Here is a 25,673-nt window from a genome sequence, read left to right as displayed (position 1 = left end):
CACACGTGCATGCGAGACAAACATATGCGGACGAGAGGATCCTGAAGTTGTTCACAGAAACAAAAAAAAAACAGAAAGAGAAGACAGTCGTTAAGGGAAGAATGCGCTTCATGGTCATTCGGCTCCTACCCAGCCGTATATCCTGCATTCCCGAAGCCAGGGCAACCCCTTGACGACCTACACATGTCAGCAGCTGTACATGATTAGGCTTCTTCAATACGGGTTATGCCTGTGACAGCGCGGAGGAAACAAGGACGTCCGCTGCAAGAAGGGGAGACAGGGACAACACGGGTCCCTTTGTTGGCGACGCGCTGATCACAATACAACCCCTTCCGACCCCACTGGTGCGGTCTTCCTCGCGAACACGAGACCGACTGGCGCCTCGGGAAGGTCCGCGAACTTCACAGACCCGGGTGTATACGGACAGCATTGACTTGTGGCCCGAGGGCAATGCCCAAGCAAGAGAAGCAAGTCTGCGTATGTTCCTGAAAGCTGTGGAGTCGAACAAAGGAAAGCGAATTACAGCTGATTTCTTTATGACACCGGTCATCTCATGTCTGGTAGTTAGCCTTATCAATTTATTTTTCTTTTTGACGAATACTTTTGCAAGCGCAGTATTTTGTAACGGACACTTTTCAAATGCTTCTTTTGTTCCTTCATCATTAGCAGCCGCTGCCTGTGACGTCACAATAGATAACTAAAAGACAATGTCCTTCGCCAGCTCCGCAATCGAAAGTGGCCCTTACAAAAATTTCAGTAGACGCTACACACACGTAGAGTGCCTATATCGACTGTACAAAATAAATTTCGCATGTGGTAGCGCATACCGAGTGTTACAAGGAAGACTTCCAAGTAATTTGAAAAATAGGATTTAAAAATATGGCTTTCCCGGTATGGTATTGCCAGTGCTGGCGCACACCAGAAAACCAATGAATCGTCTTAACTAGTGAGCTGGTTAACTAGTTTCTAATAATTAAGTTCTTTAACTATTAGAGTTAGCCGCCTGGCTGCAATTAGGGATGTGTAGCCGGTTGTTAGTAGCCGCCATACCGGTTTCTAGAAATTCGAAAACGCGATTACCGTTGCCGCTCGAAAAAACTTGGCTATTTCGACTAGTTACGTGGACTGGAGGGGTTGCGTTGCATGCATGCTTTCGAAAGTGCGTGTATTTTCACACAGTGCAGCCAGATTTTCTCGAGCCACAGCGGCGAAGGTAATCACGCTTTCGAAATTCTATAAACTGATATGGCTATTACTAACGACCGGCTACAAATCTCTACTTGTAACCAGGCGCTTAACTCTAATAGTTAAAAAGCCAATTTTTGAAAATTAGTTAACCACCTTTCTAGTTCAACTGATTCACCAGTTGTCTGGTGTCCGCCGAGCCTGGCAATACCGTGCTGCAAAAGCCATATTTTTATCTCAAAAATCCTATGTTTGAGTCTTCCCTCCAACACCCGGTACAAGCAAAGCTGCCAATTAATTTTCACTTGTTAAGTCGCCCAAACGAAATTACCCTGAACTGCGTGCCAATGAAATCTTCGCCGCTGATGTCAAGGTGTTAATTAGCTGGATTTTCAGGCATAACAGCAGCATCACAAAAAAAAAAGGACGTTCACTAGGGACTGCACATTACGCAACGAAAGAAGACATGTAATGCGTCATTTCTTGTGAACGTCGCTTCTTCACACTGCAGCTACACTAAAAAAATTGAAACCAACTCGCCGAAACAGCTAGTCTCATTTAAATCAATTGATCGTTTTGAGCTCGAAGCGCGAACCGTTTCAACGAATTCAAGAATAAAATTACACAGTCATTGAGCGCGAGTGCCACTGAGACTGTGAAGATACAGATATATTTCCAACGTTGTGCACGCGTTCTTGAATCTCCGGCAAAAGAAAAGAACACGAAAGCACCTGCAATTTTTTTTCCATTTACGTGGTTTTCCTAGCAAAAAGAAAACAAACCAGGAAAGCGATGGAGCGGACGAGCAAATAAATGACCCCCCCCCCCCTTCCCCCCATGGCTATCCGTCGACGAAACAGACGTTTCCATACACGCGCCCCTTCGCCCGCGACAAGTGTGACTGGGTGCATAAAACCTAGTCACTTTGAAAGAGTAACACGCCAGCCTTCCCTTCTTTGTCGGCGGCTGCCGGGCGAGCTTTTACGACCGGTGAAATTGATTGCTCGGCCGACAGCGGCGCGCGAGGCGGCGAAAGAGCCGAGGTGCAAGCGCTGCCAGCGCGGCTGTCAGCGTCGGCGTCACTCTCCGGCCCGCCGCGGTTTATTTCGAGCCGAACGCAAACTTCGCGCCTCTCGCGTGCTCCGCAGTCTCATTCAAAACAGTGCGCGCTCCGCCGACTGCCACGCGGTGATTCATGCTCGCTCGGAAAAAAAAAGAAAGAAATGCGTCAAAGTACTGTGAAAGCAAGCAAGCAGCAAAAGGGATAGGGGAGTGGATTGACTCAAATTTGCTAACTGATGCTTTAGGCGAAGCCCAGCTACTTCTTTCTTCCCGTACATTACATTACTTCACGGTACGGTACGGTAGAGTATATATGGTATGAATGACCTAGTGCACCTGTTTTGTTGTACTTTGTTGCCATTTTTTTTAGTTAATGTATAACTGGCGAATGTCTGCCATTTCGAGCAGTTTTCCGGCTGTTATGTATGGGAAATATGATACGTCTCAGAACTTAATACCTTGATTACAATGTTTTATTACATGATTTATTTATTGGAGCTAGAATGTTTTATGTACTATATATCTTGATCTCTGAGCACTTCTGTAGCGCACGTGTGAACACGTCAGTTTTAGTTGTTTCTGCGCTGTTTATCTCAGGGTGTCTACATTGTAGTGTTTTCACGTTTCACCACGCCCCATCTTGTAATGGTCACCTGGGCCTCGTCAAGCTGCCTCGAGCAGCTTTTAGCCCAGGTGCTCCAACCAGTGAATAATCTGGTGAATAAAAACGATTTGATTTGATTTGAATAGTACGGTATGGTACAGTACGGTACAGTATGGTATGGTATGGTATGGTATGACACGCCGCGGTATGATACGGCACGGTACGGTTCGGCACGGTAGGGTATGGTACGGTACGGTACGTGGGATTTAACATCCTGAAGCGACACATGCTCTATGAGGTACGCCGTAGTGGAGGACTGCGAATTAATTTCGACCAGCTGGGGTTCTTTAACTGACATCGCAGAGTACACGGGCGTCTTGCAATACGCCTCCATATGAATGGAGCCACCGCGGCCGGTATTGAGCCCCGTGTCCTCGAAATTAGACAGCCGAGCGCCGTGACCACTGGGCCACCGCGGCGGGTCAACAGCGATTTTTATTTTCGCTTGCATTTCATTCAGCCCATATCGTCCGCCATGCGTACAGTGGCAGATTTTAGCAAAAGCGCGACCTTGACGCCACGTGAGCTATCTCCACGTGGGGCAAGAGTATCCAGGAGCCGCCAAAAAACAACTCACGTCAAACAACACTTCGTCTGTCCATGATTACGTCCGTACATCGTCACACATTACGTCACTTGAGTCCGACTTTCGCCTCAATAAGTGTGGTCCCGAAAAACCGCATGAAAACACAGATATCGAATTCGATTGCTGCTAGACCGTCCTGGAGAGTTCTGTTCCCGCCGACAGTATATACGTACCGATAAGCTGTAAGTGGCTTCTGAGCGACGCGTGGCTCGTATATGGGGAACTTGCGCTGAAGTTTGCGGTGCCGATTGCAGCGCCATAACACACTGCCTAGCGAGAAGAGCAAGCAGTTTTGGGTAGTACTCTTAGTACTTTTCCGCGCCACCTTCAGGCGCTTATTGGCGAGAGCCTCCGCGCTCTGTCGAAGGCGCACGTGCCGTGCGTCAGCTATCTGGGCCAAGCCGAGAGAAGCTAGGCAATGAATGCTGTCAGCCAAACGCGGGTATCTAATCGCGCAGAATGTGTTCTGGCGTTTGCAGCGGCCCAAGCGGCTGACAGAAGCTGTTTTGAGTCACCGAATGGAACAATTGCAGTGCCACCTAGGCAGCGCAGGTTCCCCATACGGCTTCCTGTCGTCGCCGTTGCAACGTAACGTCACGCATCGTAACGACAGACATCGTTACGTCAGTTTGGCGACCTTTGTTTCAGGTGCTTAAGATTTCCTGTCTCACTTTGGCGCAACACACAATACAATGCCCCTTGATAACGACCACGTTGAGCTGAACGAAGAAGAGTGCTTTCTCCGGTTGTCTGAAATCGTTTCTATACAGATACGATTGTTCCGCTCTATCGGCCGATTGTGCGGGCATGCCAACGGTGAATTAATGCAATTATGCCGCGGCAGGCAAGTAAGACCAGCGTTAGAAGCAGTGGCCGCGTGCATGCTGGTGCCGCGCAAATGGCTCGTGTGCAGAGCGTATTTTCGTCCGTATTCTTTCAGACAAGAATCTTGCTGGAAGCACTTTGACACGTTGATATTTCCTCAAGCAAATAAATGTACTCCAAAACAAGTCCAAACAACGACGCGCTACCTTCTTTTCAAGTTTCCGTATACGCGTCAAACAAAAAAAAAATTGACCGGCTTTAGACGGAGATATTCGGTAGACTTGAACTGGCGGATATCTCCGTCCAAAGCCGGTCATTTTTTTTTGTTTGACGCGTAAACGGAACAGTGAAAAGAATGGAATATTCGGTAAACTTGAACTGGCGGGATTCGCACGGCTACTGATCCGGAGTTCCCGGGTTCGAACCCGACTGCGGCGGCTCCGTTTTTATGGAGGAAAAACACTAAGGGGCCCGTGTGCTGTGCGATGTCAGTGCACGTTAAAGATCCCCAGGTGGTCGAAATTATTTCGGAGCCCTCCACTACGACACCTCTTTCTTCCTTTCTTCTTTCACTCCCTCCTTTATCCCTTCCCTTACGGCGCGGTTCAGGTGTCCAACGATATATGAGACAGATACTGCGCCATTTCCTTTCCCCAAAAACCAATTATATATAAATTATATATATTGAACTCACGTACTCCTCAAGAGGCAGGCTGCTCCGACAACTTTGCTGACGTCACAGCAATGGTGCGCGTTTTCAGTTAAGCGGGAATTTGCAACAGAAAGCGCGTGTCCTGCTCAGGAAATTATAATTTTCAATTGGCAGGGCTTGCGTAGAAAAACTGGCATACTCAGTATTACAAATAAGCGGACAAGCATGCAGAATAGCAAACAAACGAAGGGAAGGGCCACGCAAATATCGCAAGCGTCTTCAATGTGCGCAAACAGATTTCTCTACTTTCGATTGACCGTCCTTGCGACGCCACCCCTCACTCTGACTAAAACAACGCCTCCGGAGTTTTGAGAAAACACTAGCGATTGTTTGCTTTAAGCAAATAATCGCAAAAGCAAACGCTTCCCAATAGACGAACGCTCGTCTTTTCAACGATTTTGTGGAACCGTTCGAATTCGTACGTAAGGGGGAACCGCAAACTTCATCGCGTAAGTATAAATAAATACAAATACAATGCGGCCGACGGGCTCGCATAGCTTTATTGTTAGGAGACACCGAAATAATAAACAATGGGCGACTGCCCGAGCACAGAGCAAACACAGCTTATCTATACTGTAAATACAGACGCAATTTGAGCACGAGATTGAATGCATACGGATCCGACCGAGAAATATAAACACTCGCGAATGCAGAAATGAGTGCATATGTAGAAAATATGAGGCACGTATTTAAGCTTGCCACTTCAAAAATAAAAAATAGTTTGCTGTAGGAGTGTGTCACAGAAATGTTTGTCGTCTCACAAAAGCCATATCAGTCAAATGTTTAGGGGAATCCCCCGAGGTGAAGTAGATTTGTAATCGAGAAATAATTACCCGTTGGCATCCACTCGAGCGCAGTCTTACGGCTGCAAACGGAAGCTACACATCTTTCAGAAACTTCGTGGTTAAAGAAGGAAAAAAGTTTTTGAGATATCCTCGCTTTGTAGCCGTACGGCTGCGCTTGGGTGAATACCAATGAGTAATTATTCCCGAATTACAATAGCCATATTCTGGTGATTAATGGCATGTTTTCCGAAATCCCACAGGAATCACAAAATTGAAATAAAAGGTTGCTCTGCTTACTGTAGCATAGTGAGGAAAAAAGAAGGGGAGGGGGGGCTAAGGTTGATGCAGTTATCCGAGCCTTATAGCAGGAGTTATTTCAGTGGTCATGCAGTTCAGTGACTAATAATTTTCGAACAATTAAAATACCGGACACAAGTTCCTAATATGCGTCATTTCGTGTTTACTGGCTTTTGCACTGAAGAAGTATGGCAGGAAAAAATAATAACAGGTAGATTTATCGAAAAACAAACAGATTATTGATCCTTACTCAAAAAGCTACAAAATTTTGCTAAATTCTAAGCCTCTGGGTGTAATAAATCTGCGCACAATTGTTCCGACAAGTTCAATAAATAATCGAAAAAACTCAGAATCATTCCACCATTTGCTGACGGCGCAGCACGTCCATTATTATTATTATTATTATTATTATTATTATTATTATTATTATTATTATTATTATTATTATTATTATTTCGTTTGGATGTGATGGGGGCCCTCTTCAGTAAGGGGTTAGCAGACACACTCATCTGTGGCAAATGACTTTGGTTTGAGAAGTAATTGGGGAAATGCGGGTGAGGATTTCAGCAGGGGCGCTAATTGCTGACATTTTTAGTCTCAACCGTATACACGTGACACTCTGGGAACAGGTAGTTAAGTAACAAAGCAGGGAAGACTGGTACAAGGTTGCATGCTTTGCTACATATTGGCATTGGCCATTGCGCCAATAGCTCTGATGAGGTAAATTCCGTCCGGCTCTCTGCAGGGCAGGAAAACAGACACGCGACAACGAGGGTTCTTTCCTCGTTTTGCCACCATGTACAGCATCCAGCCGCTTTGAGCGATTCCCGTACGTCGGCGTCCCGTTAACTGGCCGCTATTTTACGCTCGACGGCGCTCGCAGCGCGCAGGTGGAGAAATTATGCAACAACTGAGACCACTGCGCGCGCGCGGCGACCCGCGCCACTCTGCGCCAACCATCCGCGCCAACGTCGTCGGCTCCGTTGTCACCGCGAACGAACACGAAACGCGCCGGAGTCGGGGCTTCCGTGGGACGCATTACGCAGCCAGAGCGCGCCCTTGCACGCACGCACTCGTGCATACACAGCTTGAATACATGTATGCATTTACCCGATTGTATGCAAGCGCTCACATAAAGCAACAGCGCGCGCAATAAGGCCGCCAGGGGGCGAGCGAAACAAAACCTACACATCCCGGCAAAACTGCGTATCGCGAACACACAAATGCTGCTCCGCGCATGCGCGCGCACACCCTGCAGCGAGGTACTGTGGGACTAGGAGGGGGAGTATATAGGAGCGCGGCGTCTACCAGCACCGAGTGTAGGCGGTGTTGCGTGCACACACGCTATATAGCGCGGGACTCGGCATATGCCTCTTGGCTGCGACAGTGGTGGCGGGTCGAGTAGCGGAGGAATATGCGGGAGGCCTGGCCGTGTCACTCGGCCGGAGTGAGTAAGAGCCGCGGCCTTCCCCCAGAGGGGGGCGCCTAAATTGGATTAGGCGCGCCGCGTGAGGAGCTCGGGCCTGCTCCAGCGTCCCCGGAGTGTTCGTGTGGACAGGCCGGGTTGGTTGGCGGCGGCGACCAACTTATGAGCCGAGCGGACGCCGCGGGAGGAAGCGCGGCTTGCATACGCGAAAAACAGGGCAGGAAGGGCGCATGTTTGTGTGTGTTTACACTGGGGGACGACGCGAACCCGTGGGACGAAAGGAGCGCCATATTGGAGCGCGAGGCGTGCCAATATGTGGGCCGAAGATTGAGTCGGTGCCTCGGAATGTAGTGGTCTTCTGGCGCGCCATTGTACAGTGACTGACAGCGAGAAGTAATTATGACAGTTCGGAGGAAGCTGAGAAAAAAAAAATTGCGAGTGAGTAAACGGCCCGCAACTATCGTCAAGCTTGCAAAATAACGGTCGTTGGAAGGCAACGCAACGTGGACAGTAGGGCTACTGATTACGAAGAAAGGTGCCGTAGTGGAGGGCTCCGGAATAATTTCGACCACCTGGGGATCTTTAACGTGCACTGACATCGCACAGCACACGGGCGCCTTAGCGTTTTTCCTCCATAAAAACGCAGCCGCCGCGGTCGGGTTCGAACCCGGGAACTCTCTTCCTTTCTTCTTTCACTCCCTCCCTTATCCCTTCCGGTACGGCGCGGTTCAGGTGTCCAACGATATATGAGACAGATACTACGCCATTTCCTTTCCCCCAAAACCAATTATTATTATTACAGACTACGTAGAACACAATGATAACTACGCTTCCAAACACGTCCGTATGTACGCATCAGGTAGTATGTCTGTAATAAGGGAGTAATTGGTCATTGGCGTCCACCCAAGCGCAACCATATGGCTACAAAGGAAAGTTGTATAGCTTTCTCAGAAACCTCGCAGTTAAAGAAAAATTCGCAAGTACGCAAAAGAAAAATTAGCTCAGTTGGTAGAGCGACTGCTCCGGTGAAGCGGCGGTCCCGGGTTCGAACCCCGAACCAGGACGAATTTTTCTTTAACTGCGAGATTTCTGAGAAAGCTGTAAAGCTTTTTTCTGTAGCCGTATGGCTGCGCTTGGGTGGGTGGCAATGAGCAATTACTCCCTTATTACAAATCTACTCCACCTTGTGGGATCACCCTAAAACGTTTGACCAAGTACTATGTCTCTTGTTCATGCGCATAGTCATCCTACTACCTAATTTGTTGAGTGAGTTTAATCGAAATTTGTCGGACGGGTGTTGCGAGCAATATAGCTCACCATCCGGGCCAGTCGATAATTCAGCATGAAATCAGCCGACACATGCGTTCGCTTTTATAGAGCTGGGAGCTTAAGCAAAGCACAGTCTTCCAAACATCCCGGGTACCTTTAATGAGCGCCTACATTAGGGCCATTGTGTCGTCAATTCCTTTGTTATAGTGCTCCTCAAAATGGACCGTGTAAGGATCGCGAGACGTACTTGCGTCATAATAAGCTCGTCGCAGCGTCGCCCGTGGAAATAAAAATAAAGCAGAGGCGAACGAGAAGAAAGAAGAAAAAGTAATAACGCTGCCGAACCCGGAGTGGCTTCTTCTTGTATTGCGCTGTATATAGCTGCGCACGATGAATATGGACGCTGTTTCCTTTGACGTGCGCGGGATGGCAAATTGGATTATCGCTCCTGGATGCGCCGTAATATCCCGGGAGCCTCTCTCCCCATATTCCTTTCTTTCCCGTCGTTCAATCCTGTGCCCTCTCGCCAGTCTCTCCCCCTCCACCTGCCCTCCCACCTCCCGGCGCCATTTACCGTCCGATCAGACGAGCAAGAGTGCTGTGTGCACTGCTATTTCGGGCATCAAAATTGGCCATTTCTCGGCAAGGGAGGACGGAGGGACGCTTGCCTATATATTTTTTTTTCGCTTCGCGTTTACCGCAATTCTTGTTTTGTCCTGGACAGAGAAAACGATCCGAGACCTGAAGCGCGCGTATTTCTTTTCGTGCCCTTCTTCCCCAAGACTCCAGCGCGGGCGCGCAATACCCTTTCGTCGTAAACGTCGACGCACGGTCGCCGATCCTGGTTGCATGTATATATAAAGTAGAACGCCAGCGAGATGCTCTTCCCCCGTGTGTTGTTTGCGGAGCAGAAAACGTCGTTTATCGCTACGCACGCTGCGCCAACTACAGGACTCTGTACTCTCTATTGATTTATCGGTGACATTGACTACACATACGCTACACCCGAATTGCTCTCTTTCTCTCTCTCTCCACTTTCCCCTCCGGACAACTCACTCCCTCTTTTGTATCCGGAGATAAAAGCAAGGCCCTCGTGTCTGGCCGGAGAGCGCGGAGAAGAGTTCAGTGAGAGCGGAGGCAGCGGACAGGAGCCGTAGTCCGCTTGCGATGTCGCTTTCCATCGTTCTTTGTCATGAGGGCGAGCTATTACCGAGCCATCGAAAGCGAGCGTTTGAAAAGCGGAGTCCAGTTTCCCGTTCGGTTCGCGCTCGCTTACACGAATGCACGCGGCGAGGGAGGAGGGGATGTGCAGAACAAGGGGAGACAGGGACAGCCGACCGCGGCGGTAATCACGATAACCGCGTTTCCCGCGGCCTCATTGAATTTGCCCCGAATAATTGGAAGCCGCGGCCTGCGGCGGCGCAGGCACCTGCGCGCGCTGCTGCTGTGCCGTCGACGGCCCCAGCAACGAGCGCGCCTGCCTCCAGGCTCGCTCCGCTCTGCTGCCGCTTTCCGTCCCTTTCTTCCCCCACAAAACCGCGCCTCTTCCCCACCATATACTCAGTATCTCCCACTTTCTTTCCCTCTGCCTTTCCCGGTTTCCGTCCTTTTCTTCCCCACAAAACCGCGCCACTTCCCCACCATATCGTCGCTATATTCCCGCTTGATATCCCTCTGCCTTTCCCGCTTTCTGTCCATGTCAGTCCCACAAAACTCCCCTCTTCCTCACCATATCCTCCCTAATTCCCGCTTTCTTTCCCTCTGCTTTTCAGAAACCGCCGTTCTTAACCTCACATCCTCGTATTCCCGATCCTTTTCCACCTATTTCGCACAAAACGATGCCCTTCCTAACTATCCTTTTCTTCTGTTCCCACTTTCCCTCCCTTTAGGCCCCAAAGAACCCCACAGAGCCCCTTAGACTCGCCTCCTTCTACACCACCTTCTTTCCCTTACTTCCTCCCACTGAAAGAAAAAGAAACGCCGGCGTCTTCTTCGCCCCCGATCTCCTCCTTGTATTCCCTTATTCCCTCCTTCCTTCCTTTTTTCCCCACAAAAACGACGCCCTCCCCCAGCCGTGGCGTCCACGCGCCTGCAACCAAGCCCCCGCCGGCGTTTGTTCTGGCGACGAGGGTCGACAGCCGTCGCTTGCATTGTTTGCAGCGCCGGGCCGTTACAGTAGTCGTTGCAGAGCCGCCGCTCGATCAACAAAAAGCTGCGGCGCGTACCGATTTTTAATTCACTTAAGCACGCCCGTTTCGCAACGAGTGGACGTGCACGACGCTCAGCGGGTATGTGTAGCGCGTGCACCCGGCCTGGCCCGCGAGGATAAAGAGCTGACGAGGGAGGAGAGGGACAAGAGAGTTTAAGGGTAAACAGTGCACGGGCGGGATTCTCCGAGAGGCACCGCCGGTCAGTGCGGCGGCACGAATTGTAAACACGACGGTAACGGGTCAGTAATCTCTTATCATTTCTCTTTGCGCAGGAGAGGAGGAGGAGGAAAGGCAGGGAGGTTAACCAGAAGAATAACCGGTTTGCTACCCTGCATGGGGGGGAAAGGGGTGAGGGGAGAAAAGAACGTAATAAAAATAGCCTGCAGCTCTTCAGTTTGTGCTCCAAAGTCACGGAATGCATGATAGACAAACGGGTTTGAACTTACTGAAAACCGGATAAGTTGCTCCGGATAAGTTATGCGGAGTTTTTATGTGTATCGTCACTTACACGGCCCGGTGCTGACGCCAGATAATGAAGCCGTGCGAGTCATCTAAGGTACTTTCCAACAGAAGTATGAAACCACTCCCCGCAAATGCCGGCGTTTGTGGAAATGCGGCAGCTGCTTATAAGATGCCTTGGTCTCTGCTGTCTCCATTCTGTACAGCTGTGAAATTTAAACGAGACTACAAGCGCCCCTCTGCTTACGCTGCAATGACCTTGTTCTGGAAATCAGTCAAATTTAGACAAGTGTGAACATTTGCTCCGGATAAGTTATGCGGAGTTTTTATGTGTAGCGTCACTTGCACGGCCCTGTGCTGACGCCAGATAATGAAGCCGTGCGAGTCATCTAAGGCACTTTCCAATCCGTTCCACAATTTTTGCGCTGCGTTTAATTTACACGAAAAAACCTGCACTTGATGTCTTGACGTCTTTCATCATCTCTTCTTAAAGGGCAGCTGCAAGGGTTTTTCGAGGTTAGGTAAATAAAACAAATACTGTGGTTTTTCTCTCCTTCCTGACTACTTCTACCAAGTTTGGCAGGCATGCAACTTTTCATTCCGACACAAACTGATTTTAAGGGTTACCATTTAAAGGTTACCGTTTAAATGTTTCAACTCTGCACTTTCAACGTTACAGACATTCCCCGTGCGTTCACAAACGCCCCGTGTTTCTCCATAAAAATTTTGAGGCTTGTATTAGATAAACTGGCATTTCGTAGAAAGATGCATCCTTTCCAGTCGCTATTTCAGCAATTAAACACGCGTGTTTAATGTTTTAATCTGAGTGTTTTTCTAGTGATGTTTTGACGTGATCGCTGCGTCACTCGAAGCATCGTCCCTGGCCACGGATTGAGTGTCGTTTTTTGTCCCAATCGGTATTTAAAAGAAGAAAAAAACGGGTGAGTGGCAGAGAGAGGGAAATTTAAGGAATCTGAAGTGACTATAAACTAAAAAAAATTGAAAAAAAACACGAAATTGCCCCCTGAAGGCAAATGAAGATGTTTTAAAATTCGACGACAGATGTCGAACGTGTGACAGCTGCAAGCAGAGCATGCGAAGTCTTCTGGTTCTGGCGTTTAAAAGGATGACGTAATCGCCGAATAAAGCTGCTGCGGTGCCCAGGCTTCTTTCCAGCGCAGCACAGCGGCGAGTAGGGACCATGATGATGACGTCACCTACAGCTGCGGCACATTTCCAATGCAGAAATTTTTGCGCTACGTTGTTTGGTGGTATCGGACAACGCGCAGCAGGATATAGGCCAAGACAGCGGAAGTCTGAACCGTCGCAAAGAATGATGATGATGGATTTTTATGGCGCAAGGGCATCTATGGCCAAAGAGCGCCATGGCACAAGGTATTTTCAAATTCTCAAGGTGGGGTCGAGGACCCATTTCCCAAGCAGTTCACCCTAAATAAGCCGAGCACCAGACCAGGGGAAAGCTTGTACCCATTGTATCACCGGTGGGCACCCGGCGGCACTGGGGATCGAACCCCGCACCTCCCGCATGCGAGGCAGATGCTCAACCACTTGGCCACCGCTGCGGTCGTCGCAAAGAATGATGTCATCGTCTACTTTGTCCGCACTCCTCCGGTGTCGTGAGGTGAAGCCTGAAGATAGTCGCAACTTTAATCGCTGGTTGCGTCATCACTTTTCATACTAGAGCAAAACAAATTGGTATGCTTAATCTACAGGCTTCAGACATTCCAATCCTTAAATCTTGTCGAATTCCCAACGAAAACGTTTCATCTTCCCTTCAGTGAGAGCGCATCCACGCCAACTCGCGACTGCTTATGAAACGATTCAAAGTTCCTAGCCGCTATTCACATCGGTTCTTAACAGACGATACAGTGCATGGGTATAGTTTTCAGCGTGTAATAGCAGAGACAGCCCAGCACTTTTCCCGTTCTGTTTGGAAAAGCAATCAATAGTAGAACACTGCCGCTGCTGTGAAAGCACCGTGCATGGATATTTCAGGCAAAGGTAGAAAAAAAGTTACAACAAAATATTATCTTTTGATTCGGCTATTCCCGTGCCCAATAAATCATTTTAAATTAAAGAAAACGAAAGAGGAGGACGAAAAGGAAGTTAGAAATTACTGAGAACGGAAAGATGAATGGCGGAAAACGGCACTGACGCGGAACACGAAAATCATCGCGAGAGAAAGAAAATATTCGGCAGCCGACGGGTCCAGCCCCCCCCCCCCCCCCCCCTTCCCCTACCCAAGAAGAAAATAAAAATAAAAATATCATATCCGTTTCATCCCGCAACATCACCCGGTGTATCCGCGCGCGGCGAACTCTGGTCCTGTTTACAGGCGACCGACTCTTAAAAGAAACTACGGCCAGATCCGAAGCGAACGCCTCTCACGAACCGTATCATAGACAAGAGGGAAAAAGATGGGAGTGTGGCGGAGCAGAATAGGAGCGCCGCAGAGAGAGGCGAGCTGTAGGGAAGAGGAAGGGGAAAAGATCGCGGGGCGAGGAACGAAAAGCGCAGATCGGCCGTGCGCATCCGCCGAAGCCGCGTCCCGAAACCGATACACACGCGCGCGCTTGGGGAGAAGCGGGTTCCGTGTTGCCGAGTAGGACCACTCGAACCCGTGGAAGGGGAGTGCGACGATTCACTGCCCCCCCCCCCTTCCCCTCGGGCACTGAATTTACTCGCTTTATCCGGGCATACTAAATTTCTCAGCGCAGACACTCAGAGGCACCCCGGGCGAATTCTCAGAAAGTAGCGTATACGGCGGAGGGAACTAAACGGCGCACGGATCGGAAACCCGTGTTAATAATGCAGCACTTCGCTGTAGTTACAATGCAAGGCAAAAGCTGGCGCCGCGTGACTCTTTTGTTGAGTGCTAACATACGTCCCGGCGTTCTCAAGCGAAATCTAAGTTCAGCTGGAATAGAGTGGCAGTTTTATGTGAAATAGCGCCGAACACTTTCCGAGCGCCGAAGATGCTACTGCTCCACACCCTAGACAGAGAGCATATCCAAAAGCATGAAATCGCCATCGTACCTACTGTATATTAATATTTTCTGTATTTTAATTGACGGAGGTCTCGGCAGACTTCTGTAAGTCGCATTCTCGTGGTGGCGGTTAACTTTGCGCAACGAAAACAAAAAAAAAGACTACCAAGTGCAGCTAAAAGAAATTTTTTGTTTACCTAATTAAATGTGCACGGCACGGTCCACAAATAAGAGAAATATGCTTGCGTTTTGTCACGTAAATCTGAATCTATTAAGCCCGTAATATGCGTCATTTTTGTCATTACTGGTAATCTTTAGTGCATCGGTTCTAAATAATTATCGGCGTTTACCGAGAATAACGTTTCATCTAAACGCTACAGATGCACCCCTCTTTTTGCCGCAGTAGTATTTCCGGCAGACTTCATGCTATCGGAAAAGTCGAACAAAAGTACTGTTTTATGCGGTCAGTCTTTTTGCTCACTCCACTCGTATTTACAATAATTGGCATCAGCGACGCATACCGATGAAACGCAAATAAATTTCTCTTTATAATGAGGTAAAACTTCTTTTTCTATCATAAATGGGAGGGTCACAGCGATCACGCAAACACTGTAAAAATGGCCACTAGACAACACGCAGGCATGGGACACCAGCCTTAAGCCAAATAAGTGAAAACAACTACAAACCGGTCAGTCCACCTGCGGAACTCTGCTGTTCAGGTTCTAAGAATCAGGAACAATTAGAGAGGAATCTTAGGTTCATTCCAGCAAAGGATTTTCAGAAGGCATGCAGGCAAGCACAGCTCTAGTGGTTTACGCAACACACAACTGGGCTGTGCTCAGGATAAGCCTGCCCCAACAGCGATGGGGCGCTCTGTGGAAAAGCCTCCCGCTCCGGGTGCGCGCATACAGCATTCCCGGGGGACGGCGCAGAGTTTAGGGAAGCGGCGGATACTGTGGGGAGCGTAGGGAAGAGGGGCGGCGGCGGACGAGTCCGTGCTCGTTCATCGCGTTTCCTTCTGGCTGGCTGCGCTCCGGTAGATAACCGCATTAAAACGAGCGCCCGAGAAATGAGGCGAAAGCAAGGCAAGGCCGCCATCCATCACGGCGCCCGAGCTCCCCCATTCTCTCTCTTCCCTATACCGTAGCTCGCGGAATCCTGAAGTCTGTCTCGTTCACCGGTACCGCCGCCGCCGCTCGCCGCCTGGGCTCCGGAACGGTTCGGAACACCAGTACGCTTTCCAGTGTTTAGCCACCTCCCCACCCCCCTACTTCCCCCTCTCCTTTGGGAACGAAAGGTTTTCACTTCGGGTGCGCGCAAGAAGAGGACTGTGACTAACGGCAGAACCTAGATGAAGGGCCTCTGGGGTTCGGCGCGAGAGCGTATAGTTGTATAGCGGACGAAAGAACATTCCTGGCAGTTTCACTCTGCAGTTTGCGAACTCTTCGAGGGCTTCTTCCTAACGACGTTCGGCTAGGGTCGATTGCATGCGTCTCCTTCGCCCGTGTGAGCTGCTCGTACTCGAAGGGCACGCGGGCAAGTACTTTGATGTTTGCAGATTCTATAACGGAATCACGGTGCGCCCTGTCGTTATCTTCGTAAGCACCTTCCCGAAACTTCAACGTTCGTGATAATCCGAGGTCATAAAAATGAAACTTCATCGTTCGTGATACTCGCAGATCATAACAAGCGAACGTTTTGTTTCGCGGTAAGAGGCTAACACGGCACGGCAGTATTGTCCCTGGTAATTTGCGGAATACGCCCACCACCAAAATTTCACCATGCCTCCATGAGCTCTTTGACGTGAGCAATTAAATGGAAACGCTATAAGAAATGATATGGCGCGCAAAGGCAGCGCGCACGAGAAGCCACAAAAGCGGACAACGTGCTTCGTCAGCTGTAAGGATTCGGCGCAGATACATGGATCTGATTACAAAAATGGTCTATAGACGTCCTATAGACTCTATTGCCTTTTTTATAGATATTTTCGTCTATTCGTAGTCTACAGCCAAAAGTATACTAAAAGTGTATGTCCATACATCTATAGACTGTCTATAGATTGACTATAGGATTTGCATTGCCTATAGGCTGTTCTCTAGGGTTTTTCTATAAAGTGCCTATAGACTTTATAGACAGAAGTCTACGCACGGTCTATAGACTGTCAAACCATTTTTGTCTACGCACGGTCTATAGACTGTCAAACCATTTTTGTAAGGGTGGATTCATGCGAAACGCGAAAGCATGCTAGCTACTCCACTCGTAACAATAGCCTCCAGAAAAAGCAGGCAAGCTCAATAAGAAGACTTAAATGTAACAAGACGCGTTGTTCTAAAGTGAAAAGGGAAAGAACGAAAAGACAAAAGAAAATGTGCGTCTCAAGCTAATACGCTTGATCGAGCCCAGACAAAGCGAAAATACCTTCGATCAGAAGAAGTCTATCTGAACACGAACGAAAAAGTCCTGCGTACGCTATGCACGCTGAGTGCAAAGTTTACGTTTATTGTCCATACTTCTCAGCTCACTTCAACTTCTTTTTACAAACAGCAAAGTGACTGAAATAAGAGCCGGCATTCTTGTTGATAATTTAGCTTTATTACTTCTTTCGCGCAGTATTTTTGCTGTCCGCCGAGCTCTAAAGCGCAATCCCAGTTCGGGCTCACCTTTTATAGCGCTCCTCTCAATACCAGGTCGTCCTGGTTGAGCGATAGGTTGTGACTTTCTCATGACCTTGACTGACGTCCTTGGCTCTTCCTTCACCTTACCTTAACGTTCCCAGTGCAGTGAGCCCATTCCGAACATTCTCTCTCCCCTCACCTTTCTTTCTCTCTAAATGTCCCGTTAGATTATTACTGTTATCTTAGCAATCGTCTCTTTTTGTTTCTCGTACAGACTGCGGCGATGCTGCGTGTGCAGCAAACCAGCCGCAACCATCTTACGCAGTTTCTCATGCGCTAAATCTAGCAACGCGGGGGTGGGCAATCCGCGCACTTCCAGGAATGAACGCCGCAAGGATTTCGCAGCGCAGCAGCCTAGGGCGATCTGGCTAACATACACCACCACCGACCGGAGTTCATCTTCCTAAGGGCTTCTTTATTGCTTTTGGTTCCTACGTGGCGCTGCAAAAATCAACGACGCGTATAGCGAGGCAGGCATTACACAAACTGGCACTCCTAGAAAACACAAACCTACAGCGGGAAGCAGCAGACACGAAGCGGCCCCCCGAGCTAGTCTCGGAGGGCCACGCATTTCCATTATCCGGAGCGGCCGCCCTATCTCGGCGGCACGATTCCCCCAGCGGTCCCGAGAAGGCGCCAGCAGCGCCAGCAGCGGCGGCGGGTCGTTTTTCTCGGCGCCGCGCGAACGGAGGAGCGGTCCTTTATCAATTTCCAGACGCGGTGCACTGGCGCGTGCAGCCGGTACTTCGGTAATTACAACCGGAGTGCCTGTATACTTACCCAATAGCGGGTACTATACGCCCTCCGCGGGGGCCGCGTGTGTTTGCCTACACGCGAGCGCAAAGTCAAATAACGCGAGCGAAGGAATGGCGGAGGGCGAGTTTTAGTGGGCGGAACCTTCCCAGAGAGCCAAATAAAGAAAAACAACGAAGAAAAAGAATACGAGAGCTCTCCGCTCGCCGAGCGCGCACCTTCGCAGCAGCGTTTTATCAGCCGTGCCATTCCTCTTTTTCACTTGACCTGTCCAGCTGTCTTTCTTTATCGGCCGAACGAGTAGACTCCTTGGGAGAAGAAGAACGGTGCTTTGTGCAGACGAACGAAAGCGTTGAGCTCTTCTCTTTACGATTTTTTTTTCTCTAGAATATTACATCGGACTTTGTCCGCGCGAGTAGCTGTCAGTGGCCACTAAGTAAGGACGATTCGCACACCATATCTGGTGTGGAGGACATGGAAATTGTGGCAGCTTGTAACGATAGTCCAACCTACGCGTTTAAGACACGACCAGGACAGTTGTTTCGCAATGTTGTCGTACACCTTAATGTGCAGCACCGGCATCGGGAATCAAAATTAACGACTTTTTGTGCGACCGGAATATCCCTCGCCCAGTTAGACCCAGCTACTGAAGTGTACGGTCTTATTAACGCAGAGAAGATAATACGTTAAGGCAGGTATATCTTTAGCGGCTGCATTAACGCATTTTTTTTGTTCGCGGAATTCACTGCACCGGTTTCCATGCACGTTCAGTCCAAGGGGGATCACAGTTCAGAAACCGGATCCAATAAATGAGAAATTAATCCATTTTATGCTGAAACTAACAAAATGAATTGAGTCCTAACTCAATTAGTTTAACTAACAACCAAACTAACTAAATCGTTCGAATTCATTGAATCAAACTCAATCGAACCGAACACAAGACGACGCCCGTGTAATATATCATATGCTGCCCACGCCGAGGCTCTCGCATTGACAATTTTCGCCAAATGGACGCCACGTTACGGCGACGCCGCGAACTAGCCTAAGAAGGATAGGCGCGCGCGTGACAGCTTCGTTGCGTGAGTGGTTCTCCCGCATACTCATACAGAGGTGTGAATTTTTCTGTATAAATATGTCTTAAAACACCTACTTCATGAATGTTTGCACTCTAAAGACGTAGAAGAACCGCTTAACGTCACTGCAAAATTTTTCTGATTCCCGCAAAACAGATATTACGGGAACAGGACGCTTCCACGCTGTAGCGGAAATATAGGCACCGAGCCTACATTTCAATGAAAGATTATGTGCCTGGGCTAGACGGGCCTATGCAAATCACAGCGCTGTTATTACATGTCTACAGGGCACATTTTAAGCCCTAAGAGTTTTGTGCATGACCGTCTTATTAATTGCGGAGCTTATTAGGACATGCGTGTATTACGACATAGTGCTTTGTTATCCACGGAGCGGCGGGGGAAGGTTATATGATTTCATTAGAATTTCATTCGATACAGATTACTTGTGGACTTTAATTTCGTCATGCCTTCTATCGCACAGGATTGCTATGTAAAGTAGCAAATTGTAAAAAAAACCAAAACAAAAACTTGTGAGCACAGAAAAGCTCCAAAGGACATAGTTTTGATAAGTTAAAACTGCCTCAAGCGCTACACTTCGGGCAAACATTTCAAGCGTGTTTTCTGCAACGCAGCAAAAAAAAAAAAAAGAATATTACATTCGCCGAATATAACTTTCGTGACCCCCTGACCTTCTGGTCTTGTCATTTGATCGCTGCACAAAGCGTTCGTCGTCGATGTCGTAAATTTTAAAATTATCCCGTAGCACACGTCGCCCGCCTACCATTCCGCCTTCACGCCAGACGTTTTAAAATGCCTGAGAGCGATTTCCTTCTTGTGTCTAGTTAAGTTTTTCCCTGATGCACGAGGAAAAGAGACTACTCTGCTCGCACGAGGTTGCCACCGTCGACAAACAAGCGCATGTTTATCGCAAAACTCTGAAAAAAAAAAAGCGCGATACTACCTAGGCTTCGATCAGAACGAGTCCTCCGTAGCGCCGTCATATTGAATCAATTGAGGCGCCCCCTGAAGGTCGTGGTGATGACCAATATATCACGCTTTCAAAGGCACGCACGATGTACAGTTCACCCAAAGCAGCACATGAAATATCGCAAATTTTTACTTTCCATCGAGTGACTCAAGGGGAAATTTGTTTGCTAGACTTACTACAGCACCAAAACTCATTATATAGTGTCCTACCCTTTCGTTCACTGTCCGGGGAAAAATGTTCAGCTTCCTGCTGATCTCAAGTACAAAGTATTAATGAAAACAAAACGAAAAGAAAGAGAGAAGTCTGCAGCCTGATTTTCTTGTCCTAAGCAAATTTCTGGACAAGGACAGCGTATTAGCGCTTCGTTAATGCGTTTCCTCGCCAAAGCCGCCTGCCAGCCGCGTCGCGCTTCCAAGAAAGCAGGAACCCTAACCGGGACGGCGTCCGTTCCTTCAGCGCAGGTAGAACGTCTACATGCCGCTCGGCAGAGGGCGGTGCGAGGCGTGTCAGCCCAGGAACCGCTTCACGGCTCGGGCCATAGAGATTGTCACGCCATGAATGTTTAAATTCGCCCGAGAGCCGGCCCCAGCTTGTCGCACGCTTGCAGGCGGGAAACTCAATTGCCGACAGGCGGAGCTGCAGGAGGGAAACACAACCTTGCGCCGCTGTGTCCGCCGAAACCATTATATATGCACGCGAGCCGTAGCGGCAGTGTCCATTAGCGCGGGAACTCAATTTAAGTGGGAGCCCGGCAAGCGAAACAGAAGCAAGAAAATTGAATCCAACACGCGCATGGGACAAGCGTGCCGACTAAAACCTAGCCGGTCCAGCAGCACTGTGCGAAGAAAAAAATAAGTAAAAGTATAAAAATCCTTTCCGCACAGCCTCCTGGGCAACGTTCTACACATGCGAAAGGCGACTTGATGAACTGGCTTCGCTGACGGTGGGAGATAGACGAATTGCCCGAGAAATTGCATGGGGCTCTGCAGCCCGTTGCTCCTCCCATACTTCGCGCGGCCGAAAGAAAAAAAAGAAAAACAAAGCCTAGACTGCGCTTTACAATTAACTTGTATCCGATCTTTTTTTTTCCACATTTCTTCAAAGCGTGCAAAACGACAGCACACGCGCCATCGTCTTTTAGGCGTTCCAAATCCACCAACTGCCACATGCCAGCTGGAATTTGTTATTGTAACAATTGATGCCAGAAAAATTGTGAAACAGACATGAATATGAAGGCTGCATAGTAGGTGGACAGTATTCATCACGTGGTTTGCTGGCGCTGGAAGATCGTGGGGTAAAAAAAAATAGATAAAGCCTACTGGCAAAGAATTCGATGCGAGGAAGTTGCACAGAAAATCAGTTCAGATACTTAAAGCCTCATATCAGTTCGTGGTTGCAGGCAGAATGGATTTGTCTGGCTGTGCCTCTGACAAACTGCAACAGCTCGCTAGCCATTTTGAGAATGGTAAACAGAGAACTTTTACACTTCTTCAGTTTTGGCTTTGCATAGAGCTGTGTCAAGTACCATGCGTTTGAGTGGATATCCCTTCTCGTGGTCTTTGAACACAACTATATATTTGTGTAGTCCAGTTTACATCCCTTTAAGGGCCTGATGTTTTCTTTTTTTTCTTCTTGCGCAAGCCTTCAGGCAAAGCCAGCCGACCAAACACAATAAATTTCTTCTGGAAAACGTTGCAGTTATTTAAGTGCTGGCTGCACTCGCTGGAGATTCTGTACAAAGTTCTGCGGCGAAATGTTACAATTTACAATTGCAGAATAGGTGGAGATCTACCTTAACTCGTAGTAGACTAGAAACCAAGCACTACGCCATTTTTTGCCGTTTTCACACCGCCACAGTGGGCTTCAGTGTGTTTCGATGACCAATACGTAGTGGACGGTATTACTTGTAGAAAGTCGCCCACAAATAGACAGTTCAAGTATAGCATGCGCAGATATCCGCTATAGAGGTAATGTACGCTAAAGAAATCCCGCCTTCGCAGTGCAAATCGGGTTGCAGAGGTTCAACTTAACATGGTGCTGATGTAATGTCGCGCACAATTCCCACGTTTCGAGCACGTAAGCATGCTTACGCTATCACAAAATTCTCCCATGCGATACCCAATGTTTACCTCTGCCCCTATCCTCTCTTCCTGTCCCCTAACCTCTTTCATCTCATTTCTCCATTCTGCTTGCTATTCTTTATTTCCGCTGCCCCAGCTCAGGTGCTTCAGTATCGATGGCAGATGCCGGGGCTAGCAAAAATCTTATCCTTTAATTTTATTATTTTAATCAACCACTGCTACTACTATTGCCCAATAGGACGTGTCAGGGGGTCCCCCGTGAGTAAGCGTACGTACGCTTCTCAGAAAACTCGTATGCGATTCACATGCGGACGTTTCAGCGGCCCACGCGTGCCTAAATGCGCGTACGCTGTTCTAACGCTATATAACTCGATACCCTTCAGGACGTGTCAGGGGCTCACCTAGGGTCCGCGGGGTCGCCCTCCTGGACGGCGGCAGAGCCCAGCTGCTGCTGCTGCTGCGCCACGTGTTCGAGGTCTTCGGGCGGCGGCGGCAGGGGCTCGTCGTCTTCTGCGGGCAGCGAGCAGGGGTCTCCTTCGCGGTTCGCCGGCGGAAACGGAGGCGGCGAAGGCAGTGGCAGCTCAGGGCTAGAGCACAGGCTCGTCCACGACACTGGCCGCAGGGCTGCCGGGGCGCTGACGTCGCTCGCGCTGAGAGCGACGCGCCCGACTGTCTCTGGACGCAACAGTTCCGCGTCTCCAGGACACGGTGCGTCCTGCGAGCGAAGGAGGCAGACAACGGTTGAGCTAAAAGCGTACAGCAATTTTGTCGTATGTTAACAAACGCAAGTAGCAGTCATAGCCGAGCCGCAGCACCGTTTTTGTGGCTAGCGATTCCAACGAAATTTCTGTTAGCTCAAGAAACGAAGTGCATTTACTCTGAGTGACAGTAAGTGGTAACGAGCAATCTTCGAATTTTTTTTCGACGCAGAAATGCAGTTCTTAACCAAAAACGAATCGAAAAGAGTGAGAATAAAATATGAGATCAAATTAATAAAATCAACAGTCCTTCTTTTACGCACGCGCATTAACAGACGAGCCCCTGGTAAGCTGGCTTTTCTTCACAAAGAGACACAATGAGGCAAAGCCAACTTTACAGCGATGTTCACTACGGTTTTTTTATGGCCGAGCGAGGTGTGTGAGACCTGCTTTGGTTTGGGAAGCCCGCAATGGATGCATGTAGTGTTTACGACTTGCGAGCACCATGCATAAGAGTTCTTGAGCTATAAAAGAGTTTTCGGAACAGGCACTCTCCTTCCGGCATAACAGCGCACATTACCAGTGTGAGCAAAAGATAGAAAGAGGACATTAGTCCATCTCAAAAATTGTTCGCAGCGCTGTGAAGGCTGCGGCCTACGGAGCCAATCCGTACGGCGCGCGCTGCAAAATGTGTCTCTCTTCGCCCCTCACCGTGACTGGTTCCATCAATGCGAAGGAAATAGCACTGATGTCCAGGTGCTGCGCGCAGGAGACCAGATGGTATAGTGAACTAGAACCAGAGGGTGTTGAGGTGACTCGGTCGACTAGGCGGACGCCATGTTTACGCCATGCCAATTTAACCAATGAATGAAACGCTGGCTGTACTTTCAAAACACCGTCCCTAACTACCTTTTCAATTACTGCAGTGATTACTTAAAAATAGTCCCAATACTACTACAATATTTGAGGGACTATTTGTTGCCTTCCTTGGTCCTGATTGGACGAGAGAACTCTACCTTTCAGTGCTGCAAACGACTTGTGAAATGAAGTACCGCTGAAATTATTCACTTCATACGCGGTATAGGTAAGACTCCTGAAGGGAGCTCTAAGATAAGTTCTGAGGGAAAAAAAAAACAGAGGTGACCATGACATCAACACAAGCTGAATCAAAATCCTACCTAAGGGCCGTTTCGCAATACTTAGGACACATTACGTGCACGTTAGGATACATTCTGTTTCAGACAAATGGTGTGGAACGTCTACTTTCGAGCGGATTTTTTTTTTTTTTTCAGAATGCACTCAGGCTATCTTCCGTGGTGGTCGGAGACAGTGTAGCTAAGGCCGGTGTCATCAGCCGGCCTTCACTGGTGGAAATTTAGAGACGATTTTGCTCAGACAAAAAAAAAACGCGAAACTTAACTTCAAGCTGAACGTAGTGATATATTCGAAGATTTCAGCATATCGTTATAGTACACCGCAACTGGTGCCACTCTCATCTGGCGTTGGCTGCATACATGGACCACGCGCGTGCGTAATCAGTTCTCACAGCAGCGCATGTAAGCTAAACAGTTCCACTGTTCGCGAAAGTTTAAAACATCAATCAAAAGTGTTGGCCGTGAGAAGCAATACCATCGTACAGGAAAGATAACGGCCGCGGTAGACTACAAGCACACGCTAAAATGTTCTAGTAAACAGGAAAGCGTAAGCCGAGAGAGTGCGTGAACCTTACATACAGCGCATCTGGCGCCTTACCGTTCGCGCCAGAGTCACGTGACTGGCGATGCGGTCCGTGATCCTCTGAAGTTCGGATTCGTCGTCGACGCCGTTCTCGTCCGGAGCCGCGGCCGCAGACGCACCGGCGCTTCCCTTGGGCGGTGGCCGAGGCGGCGGCTTCGGATTGGTTGGACTCCTGCGCGGAGGCACAGCGGGCGGCGGAGCCGGGAACCTCGGGGCGCTCGAATTTGCTCCTCCTTCCAACAACAAATCGGCGTCTCGAGCAGGCTCCTGGATCCGCACGTCTAGTCCTTTCTCCTGCGCCCTGTCGAAAATCTTGTCCTGGCTTTTCCTGGCGGGCTGCGAGCATCGGGTGTTTTCCGCGACCTCCGGATACCTTTCGTCCGGCATCTTCGTATCCCGCGACCTCGGGCTGCCGCTGGAGCGTGGCGTGTGTATTCTGTCCTGTGCGGCGCTACTGTCGCCTCTGTCTTGACTCCGGTCGTTGCCCCTGTGGTGTAGTGCGAGATGAACCGGCGTCACCTCTTTGGGGCCGGGTGGTGCCGACGTGGTGTCAGACCTGCGACCGTGCTGCGTCACCAGGACGGGGCTGTTGCCATTGTTGTTGTTGTTGCTGCCGCCATTGGCTACCCTGGACTCGAGCAGCTTCTCGGGCACCCTGTCCAGAAGCTTGTCTTGCGCCCTCCGGTCGACGAAAGGCTTGCTTATCTGGGGCACCATGTCAACCACGCTGTCCCGCTGCTCGGGCCCCGGGCCGCCAGCGGCCTGGCTGCTCGCGGGGGCCACGGCAAGTGTGACGCCTTCGGAGGTGAGCAGCTGCAGGGCGGGCGTGCTCCGGTCCTGGAGTCGCACCTCTCGCAGCTGGGCCTTCCGTCCGCCGCTCACCGAGGGCCTTCTGGAAAACGACAGCGAGACCGCCCGTCTCTAAGAACAACGCCAGGAGAGCCAACTGAGCTACGTCGCTTCGCGACAGACAACTATCACAGAGGGTGATCGAAAGTACAACGAAGAAAAGTTTCCCTCCCGCTTTTGCGAGCTAGTCACCAATCGCCTGCTTAAGCTCGGAAAATACTCGAATGCTATTTCCGTTTTATGAGAGAGAGAGAATGAACTTTCATTGTAAAAAAGAAAGGAAACCGGAGCGGATTGTTAGCGGAGTTCTCAGTCCAGGACTCCAGGAGCT

General features: G+C 49.3%; 1 protein-coding gene across 4 annotated transcripts in view; it reads right to left on the bottom strand.

Moving 5' to 3' along the window:
• Shrm (shroom) overlaps window positions 1–25,673 on the bottom strand; it is a 484,278-nt gene that overhangs the window by 29,156 nt on the left and 429,449 nt on the right. For all 4 annotated transcript variants that reach the window (XM_077662860.1, XM_077662861.1, XM_077662862.1 and 1 more), the window contains 2 exons: window positions 24,509–25,385; window positions 22,460–22,773 (listed from right to left, as the gene is read on the bottom strand). In XM_077662860.1, coding sequence (XP_077518986.1) covers window positions 22,460–22,773; window positions 24,509–25,385 — 1,191 coding nt within the window. The remainder of the gene's footprint in view (window positions 1–22,459; window positions 22,774–24,508; window positions 25,386–25,673) is intronic.

This window comes from Amblyomma americanum, chromosome 4 (genome assembly GCF_052857255.1).
Source record: "Amblyomma americanum isolate KBUSLIRL-KWMA chromosome 4, ASM5285725v1, whole genome shotgun sequence".
Classification (NCBI taxonomy): domain Eukaryota; kingdom Metazoa; phylum Arthropoda; class Arachnida; order Ixodida; family Ixodidae; genus Amblyomma; species Amblyomma americanum.
Note: the sequence above shows the minus strand (reverse complement) of the source record. Positions and strands in the feature narration are given on the sequence as shown.